Raw genomic sequence first — 9,621 nt, 5'->3', positions numbered from 1 at the left:
GAAAATTTGCAATACATTGACCATGATTAATGTAAACATCCAAGAGCTTCCCACCACAGTAATCATAAAAACCAAAAGGAATAACACACAACTCAGTGATACCCATCAACCCAAAGAAACAAATTTGTCTAATCCACCTATATAGATTTTCGTTGAAGGTGCTTCTGAAGATAAGAGAGACAGAGAAAAGGAAAGAGTGAGAAAAAAAAAAATGATTAGAAAATACTAACTGAGGAGCTTGAGTATGCAAGTAAAATATTATTACAGTTAGAATAAGAAATAATTTGTGATTCATTAAAATATCTAATGATCTCCAAAAATCTTAATACTTATAGTTGTTGTTAGGTGCCATTGAGTTGGTTCTGACATACAGAAACCCTATGTACAATGGAAGAAAACAGTGCCTGGTCCTACACCATCCTCAAAATCATAGCTTTTTTAAGCCCATTGTTGCAGCCACTGTGCCAATCCACCTCATGGAGGGCATTCCGCTTTTTTGCTGACTCTCTGCTATACCAAGCATGGTGTCCTCTAGGGACTGGCCCCTCCCGCCAAGTGTCAAAGAGTATATAATTTCAGATTAGAGAAAACTACAACCAAACAGAAGGGGCTGAGGGAATTGACAAATTGGTACTACACACATTCCTGGATTCTCTGGAAAAAGAGTAATCATTGGAGAGGTGAATAGAAATGCTATGAGGTAGGGAAGTCTCAAAAGTAAGTTACAGGATGAATGAGATTCTAATTTCCAGCATATGTGACTGGCACATTCCTAGTTCTGGGAGGAGCATGCCCTTCACTACGATAGACGGTGTTTTCTCCCAGTTTCCATTGTGTCATATTCCAGCAGGAGTTCATATTGTATTTATAGCCAGCCTTACCTGTATGCAATGGCAACTAACAACAGTAACAAACCTGTATAGTCTCCTTGAGGAGAAAAAGAAAAATATGAAATATTATATTACTTAAATCCCGGCAAACATGCACAATATGATATATGAAATAACAGCAAAATATAAGATCAGATGTATCTCTCCATTTATAGAATTCTTAGCTCAAAATATTAGTCTTCTACTGGAGTAATAAAAATTAGTCCACCCTTTTATATATGAGTAGGCAAAATAAAAATTCAACTTTTATTCTCTCCTAGAGAATGTAAAAAAAAAAAAAAAATTTAAATTCACCTGTTCATGGAACTTTTGTTTGAACATCAAAACCAATCGATTCTATGGAACTTATGAATTTACTTCAATATAAATGATACAGAAATAAAGTATAAAGATTTTTTCAAGGCTTTCTTTTTTACAAAGTCATTAAATTTTCATGCTTTTTCTAACCATAAAGGCATATAATAGCTACTCAAGCAAGCATGTGTTCTACATCTTTTAAAGTGCTTTTTACAAGGATAAATCTTTTCTTTCTGATATGGAAAGTCAGATAAATTAGCTTTTTTTCTTGTTACTTTTATATTTTAAAACTTTTATTGAGGTATAAATAAAATACCACATAACTCACTGACAAGGCTTTTGTTTTTTTGTTTGTTTGTTTGTTTTTTTTGCAGTTCTTTTAGGTTGAGAAATGCTGAGCATGTTTTTTCCTTTTGGTTTTTTTAAACCCAGGTCTTTGCATGTTTGATTATGTTACCTTGCTTTGTCTTCTTGAGTCACCCTTTGAAATCTTCTGTTAAGCATTTAAACTTCATTATTTCTTCCATTTGCTTTAGCTACTCTACTTCCAAGAACAAGTTTCAGAGTCTCTTCTGACATCCATTTTGTTTTTTTCTTTCTTCCCTCTCTTTTTAATGACCTTTCATTTTCTTCATGGATGATATCCTTGATGTTATTCCAAACTTGGTCTAACGTTTGGACATTAGTGTTCAATGTATCAAATCTGTTCTTGAGATGGCCTCTAAATTCAAGTTGGATATACTTAAGGTTGTATTTTGGCCCTTTTGGACTTGCTTTAATTGTCTTCAGCTTCTGTTTGAGCTTGCGTATGAGCAATCTTTCGTCTCTTTCATGGTTGGCCCCTGTCCTTGTTCTGACTGATGATACTAAGCTTCTCTATCTTCTCTTTCCACAGAGGTAGTCAATTTGATTCCTATGTATTCCATCTGGTGAGGTCCATGGGTATAGTCTCCATTTATGTTGTTGAGAAAAGTTATTTGTAATGAAGAATTCCTTGGTCTTGCAAAATTCTGTCATGCGATCTCTGAAGTTTTTTTCTATCACCAGGGCCATATTTTCCAACTGCTGATCCTTCTTTGTTCACAAATTTCCCATTTTAATCACCAGTAATTGTCATTGCCTGTAGATTGCAATTTTGATGAGTTTCAGACTTCGTAAGTTGGTAAAATCTTCAATTTCCTGATCTTTAGCATTAGTGCTTGGTGTGTAAATTTGAATAATAATATTATTAAGTGGTCTTTCTTGTAGGCATATGGATATTAATCTATCACTGACATTATTGTACTTCAGGATAGATCTTGAGATGTTCTCTTTGATGATGAGTGCAATATTCCTCTTCAATGTGTCATTCTTGGCATAGTGTACTGTATGATTGTCCCATTCGAAATGGGCAATACCAGTCCATTGCAGCCCTGTAAGGCCTAGGATATCCATCTTTATATTTTTCATTTCATTTTTTAAGATTTCCAATTTCTGAGATTCATATTTTGTACATTCCCTGTTTTGATTATTAACACATGTTTGCAGCTGTTTCTTCTCTTTTTGAGTCATGCCAATAAATTAAAAACAATAAATTAGGATGTCTTAAACTAATAAAATAAATTAAGAGAGAAGTCTTAAACAGAGAATTTACAATAAAAGGAGGAGTTGGAGTGACTAGTATCTGTCCTCATAGTAAAAAATAAAAATAAAAAATATAGGAAAAAAACACAAAAAAAGGTATATAGTATACAAGAAATGTACTGATTTTCTTCTATTTGAGAACATTATGGAAATGTGGGAATATTGAGTGGTCTGTCCTAAAAGTAAATTTTTTTTTAATACAGATCCCTGAATAGGAAAAATTGAAAGTTAACTGAGAATAAACGAATAAATGTACCTTGAATTTTTTTAAAAAATTACTCCCTTGTGAATACAAATTGTTTTGAAAATTAACAGACATACTAGATATTTTGTTAAGCTTTCAAGTGCTCCAGACATAATTAACACATTGCTTTGTATCTCCTCAGGGAGAGGCTCAAAGGCTGAGAGAAGCTATAAGTCGTTCCCACTATGCCCTGTTAAGAAGCACAGGGGATGTCAAAACAGATTAATTACAGGTAAAAGGTAGAGTTTGTTATGTAGTGCCATGTTTTACTGATATCTAGAATGCTTCAGTGACATTTTCAAGGCTCTGCTTTTAATTGATGGCAGAACCACACAAAATATTAAGGCTTTAATTCAATTCTGCCTTCTTTCCACCATTATTCTTGAAATGTTTTATATGAGATAAATGTGGACTTCACGTATTCACTTTTATAATTTAATGCTGTGAAATTTAATTCTGCATTTGTTTGCTAACAGTTTATACAGAGAGTGCTTTGCTCATAGTATTCAGGAATAGATATATGGAAGGTAGATAAACAGATATGTAGACAGATAGATACGTAGATAGATAGATGATAGATAGATAGATGATGAAGATAGATATAGATAGATAGATAGATGATGATGATGATGATAGATAGATAGATAGATAGATAGATAGATAGGTAGATAGATAGATAGATAGATGATAGATAACAGATTAGATAGATGACAGATGGATGGATGGATGGATGGATGGATGGGTGGATGGATGGATGGATGGATGGATGGATGGATGGATGGATGGATGGATGGATGGATGGAAGGTTGGATGGAAGGTTGGATGGATAGGAAGATAGGTAGGTAGGTAGGCAGGTAGATACACATACATACTTATGAATCAGCAATGATCTCAAAGTGCTAAGCCTACAATTCTGTTATATTAACCAGTATGGTTATTTTTGTATTTTTGAAACATCTGTGGTATATTCAGACGCATTTTTTTAAAGATCATACTTAAATTGATCTGTGATACCTCATGCCACTTAGGAGTTCCAATATTTAATGGAACATGCTCTATGTTCAAAAAGATTTTAAATAACTTCCAGTAATTCACATAGATGTCATCATGGGTGTATTTTCTTCTTGTCCTATGTTGCTGTGTCATATAGTGATTTTTAAACTTTTTCTTTTCATAAAAAGTAGAGGATACTTTTTTTACAAAGGGAAGTTTATGACATCAATTTTTCACTATTCAGATTTCTTCATATTTCCTGTGTTTCTCCATGAGAAAAAATATATATGTGATTTGTTACAAAAAACTTAGACTGTATCGGTTACAATAGGAATCCCTGATTGGAGAAGAAAGTATTTTATGTAGACCAACAAAAAAAGCAATCTAAAGAGCGGCACTTTTAGACCTTTTAGTCATAGAACGGGTGTTATGGAATGAGATGCTGGGGTCAGTTACAAGAATAACATCCTAATGAACCTATTCATTAGGGAAATGGTGACAAAGAACTTAAGGCACAGTCCAGAAATCACCTATAAATATCTTAAAGATCAAAACAATTAACAACAACAGCAAAAATAATTTCAAGTAATTACTGTCAACATCCAAAAAAGAAAGATGATGATAATAGATATATATATATTATAGATAGACAGATATACAGACAGAAAGATAAATAGATGGATGATAGACAGACAGATAGACACATACTAGCCACATACTATTTTAAAGTTATTTTCAAGTATCATACACACATTGAAGCACTTAATTCTCATTTACCCTTCCTAAAAAACCTGCAAGAAAGTGTTGGAATATGATTTATCAGATGGGGATAAAAAAGATCCACATAACTGTTGTTATTTGCCCAAAGTATCACATTGTATACATTACAAATTGAGGTACAGCAGAGGTTATATCTACATACATGTATCTCTCATGATGTTTTCATGTATAAAGGCAAACGATCCCCATTGGGATCAATTATATATCTATCCCAAACCTGTCTAGTATGTTGATTGCTCAATCCTGGACCAACTATAATTATGAGTTATCATAATGTTTTAAAACAGAGGGTCCAAAAAATATGCATTTATTTAAACCATTGCTGTCAAGTCAATATCGACTCATAGCAACCCTATAGGACAGAGTAAAACTGCCCCATAGAGTTTCCAAGGAGCACCTGGTGGATTTGAACTGCTGACATTTTGGTTAAGCAACCGTAGCACTTAACCACTATGCCACCAGGGTTTCCATGTGTTTACTTAAGTGTATGAAAAAAACAAAAGTTTTAAGAAGAGTACAATAAATATGCATGTACCCAAAATCCAAAGGTTTAACATATTATTCATTTTTGCTTCATTTATCTATCAGTATATCCATCAATTTATCTAAAATGTATATATGTGTGTGTACATTTTGTGGGACTTGGGTATGCATTCAAATATCCTAAAGTGGAAAGTTCCAATTTATATTATTCATACTAGTTTTGTTTACCAAAAACCCACCAGGTGATACTACATAAAACCTATTGATGATGCTGATGTCTCTATCCACAATAGGTTTCCTGATAGACCTAGATGGACAAACACAATCTAACTGTGCTGAACGAATTCATTCTGTTGGGAATCACAGACCACGCAGAGCTGCAGGCTCCATTGTTCGGACTGTCCCTCATTATCTACATGATCTCAGTGGTGGGCAACTTGGGCTTCATCATCCTCACCAAGATAGACTCTGGTCTACAAACGCCCATGTATTTTTTCCTCAGACACCTGGCTATTGCTGATCTTGGTTATTCAACAGCTGTGGGACCCAAAATGTTGGTAAATTTTGTTTCAGATGAAAATACAATCTCCTATTATTTTTGTGCTGCACAGCTAGCTTTCTTTCTTATGTTCATAACTAGTGAACTTTTCATTCTGTCAGCAATGTCCTATGACCGCTACGTGGCCATTTGTAGCCCTCTGCTCTACACAGTCATCATGTCACAAAGGGTGTGTCGGGTGCTGGTGACAATCACCTATCTCTACAGCACATTTGTTTCTCTTCTGGTCACTATAAAGATTTTTAATTTATCCTTCTGTGGCTACAATGTCATCAGGCATTTTTACTGTGACAGTGTTCCCCTGTTATCTTTGCTCTGCTCAAACACACATGAAATCAAATTGATCATTCTCATCTTAGCAGCTTTTGATTTGATTTCCTCCCTCCTAATAGTTCTTGTTTCTTACGTACTCATCATTGCAGCCATTCTCAAGATGAACTCTGCTAACAGCAAGCACAAGGCCTTCTCCACCTGTGGATCCCACCTGACAGTGGTGGTAGTGTTCTATGGGACTTTAATCTTTATGTACGTGCAGCCCAAGTCCAGTGACTCCTTTGACACTGATAAAATGGCTTCCATATTTTACACCCTGGTTATCCCCATGTGGAATCCCTTGGTCTATAGTTTGAGGAATAAAGAGGTAAAATATGCCTTACATAGGACTTTAGGACAATTATGCAATATATTTTCTCAAAGTTCACTCTACCATATGATTCATATAAATTACTTCCTGGGCTTTAAGCTTTTTTCTGTGTGCCTTCAGAAGGAATAGCAAGCAGAAAATCTCAGATAGGTTCAACATATAGTTCTGTATTGCCTTCTACCAGTCACCCTGCCAAGACGTGTAAATAGATTAAGAAATAAACAGTAAAAAAAAAAAGTTGCCTTTCTTCAGCAGGAGGGGTGCACCACAAGCATAATAATTAAGAAATTTTATAGTGTATTAGAATGTGCTAAAGGGTGACAGATTTAAAATAAAAGAATAAAAGTGTACAGAATGAGTGGGATAGTGAAACTGTAGTAGATACAGGAAGAGTTCTAAATATCTTCTTTTTTATCGTTCACTCTGTGCCCCAGGTGGTTTATTCTGACTGGAAGAAGACTCAGTGTGGTGGGTTGATCTGAAGCACTCAGTCATCTGAATTTGCTCAAATGTCCACTTTCTAAATCTTGATATCCCTCTCTTTCTTCATCAGTGCTTTTACTTTCATGTTTGAGCACTTAGAGTCTGTTTATGATGTTATTATAATTATTATATTTTAATAATAAGATAAATAAAAACAAAATAAAGTTATTATATTCAACAGGATCAGCTAGGTAGCTGGTTTTGTCTAAATCAGCCCATTTTGTCTGTATCAGTGGATATGTCAGTTAAGATACATTTATTGAGGTCAACCATAGAAGTTTCCATCTTTTTTTTTTTCATTTTTTGTTTCCCAGATTGATATTGCCTCCTAATTTTATATTTTCTCTCATAGATTTTTACCCTTATCACTCTAAAAAACAATTACTCTTGTTTAGAAGTTATTTTCTAATTGTTTATGTATCTTTTCATTAGACACCTGTTGTACGATGAGTTAAGTTTGTTGCCTTGTTTTTGTTTGGCTGAATTTTCTCAAATTTGGTTAATAGGAGTATGTACTGTATTTTGATCAGAATCTATTGTTTGAATTCATCATTTTCATTATTCCACTTCAGAGAAGCAAACGGAGATAATCCGTGGTTTGGACTGCTGTGTTTCTAGTGAATGAAGTGTGATATGTAGCATTTTATATATTTGCCATGATTTCTGGACATAGTTGCTCCATTTTCCCTTCTATTCCTCCATGCATATTTTCATTTTTAATGTTCAAAAAAATTGTAATGAGAAAAAAATTAAATTTTAGGTATGCTAAGATTGTCTTAAAAAAAATCTTACATGAGCATACAAGGAACAGTATATTTTCCTGTATGTAGCAACTAGAAAACACATGAGAAAAATATGACTTATAAAAGATATCAAATTGGAAATTTAAACTTAGAACATACCTCATTCCCAATTAGTCCAAGTGGCTTGATTGGGAAATTCTGTTAGGCATTTAGGGAAAAAGAATTAGCCAATTCTACACAAAGGCTTCTACAAAACTGAAGAAAAAGGTATTTTGCATTTTCATGAGGATAGCTTTACTCTGATATCAAAAACAGACAAAGTCATTAAAAGAAAACAACAGAGCACATTTGTTGAACAACCTAAAGAAAAATTTAAGAAATGTAGCCTAACAATATGTAAAGACAATAGTACACCAAATTAGTTGTGCCCCAGGAATTCACGATTAGTTTTACATTAAAAAATCAATTAATGATGTTGACCATAATTACAAGAAATGACAATGCCATGTAAGTAGATGTAGTGAAACATTTCAAAAGTCCCAATAATTGTGATAAAACTTTGACCAAATTAGAATTAAAACACAGCTTCCTCAAACTGATGGAGAGCACCCATGGACAACCTACAGATACCATCACACATTGTATGAAAGATTGAATACATTCTCAGTAAGACCAGGAATAAAACAAGTAAATTTACTTTCACTAAATCTATTCCACATTTGAGTAGATGTTTTAGGCAACACAATAAGGCACTAAAAAGTTAAATAAATAAATAGAAAACATCCAGATTGGAAAAAAGAAAGGAAACTTTATTTACTCATACATGACATAATTTTTTTATGTAAAAAATCTAATAAGGCTACAATACATTTATAGAACTAAAAAGTTAACTTAGCATTTATTTGTGAATGTACTTTCAGCTTATTAGTTTATTTATTTATTTATCTTAAAAAAAAGTCCTGTTTGGATTTTAAGTGGACTTTCATTGACTCTGTAGATACATTTGAGGATTTCATAGCTATAATACCAAAATCCAAGTCCTTAAAAAGTTTGATCACATGAAATATTAAAACTTCTCTTCAAAATACACAAGTATAAAAACAAGTTATATTCTGGGAGATAATATTTTCAAATAATACATCCCATAAATGGCATGTGTCCATAACATACACCCCCTCACCCCATTGCCACCAAGTAGATTCCGACTCATAGTAACCTCATAGGAAAGAATAGAACTATTCCACAGGGTTTCTAAGCAGCGACTGGTATTTTCAAACTGCAAACCATTTGGTTAGCCTCCCTTCTCTTTAACTACTGTGCCTCGAGGGCTCCATAATACATGCAGAGAAAGGTCACAAAACTCAAAAAGAAAAAGAGAAGAAACAGTCCATAAAAATAATCATAAAAACAGATATTAACTTATCCAAAGAACACATACAGCTGGGAAATAAGCACATTAAAAATGTCCAGTTCATTATTCATTAATGGATTTCAAGTGAAAACACTAATGACATAACTGTATACATCTATTAAAGTATCAGATAGTTGGTAAGTATGTGGAGGAACTGGAACTCTCATACACTGCTAGTGGAAACATAAAACTGTGTAAATACTTTAAAAAATGATTTGTTTTAACCATCAGGGTCTTAAAAAGCTGGACATAGCCTTACAATAAAATTTAGCCATTTTACTCATGTCTACCCAAGAGAAATGACAGCAGTTTTCCTTATAAGGCATGTATATGAATGTCCATAACAATTTTATTTGTAATACTCCAGAACTAAAATCAACCCAAATGTTCATCTACTTGGGAATGGATAAACTGTGATATATCCAAATAAGGTAATATCACTCAATAATAAAAACTTCTGCATTATTGATAC

At 33.4% G+C, this 9,621-nt stretch overlaps 1 protein-coding gene across 1 annotated transcript; it reads left to right on the top strand.

Annotated features, from left to right (window-relative positions):
• The first annotated feature begins 5,621 nt into the window (after positions 1–5,621).
• LOC100676758 (olfactory receptor 8K3-like) lies at positions 5,622–6,641 on the top strand. The gene has a single exon (XM_003422684.3). It carries the CDS (start codon positions 5,622–5,624, stop codon positions 6,639–6,641), a length of 1,020 nt encoding a protein of 339 aa, XP_003422732.2.
• Positions 6,642–9,621: the final 2,980 nt, after the last annotated feature.

This window comes from Loxodonta africana, chromosome 7 (assembly GCF_030014295.1).
Source record: "Loxodonta africana isolate mLoxAfr1 chromosome 7, mLoxAfr1.hap2, whole genome shotgun sequence".
NCBI classification, from domain to species: Eukaryota; Metazoa; Chordata; class Mammalia; order Proboscidea; family Elephantidae; genus Loxodonta; species Loxodonta africana.
The sequence above is the reverse complement of the archived record's forward strand: the minus strand, read 5'-3'. Positions and strand labels throughout refer to the sequence as shown.

Coding starts and splice junctions, on each gene's coding strand:
- LOC100676758 (XM_003422684.3), top strand. CDS start 5,622: ATGGACAAACACAATCTAACTGTGCTGAACGAATTCATTCTGTTGGGA.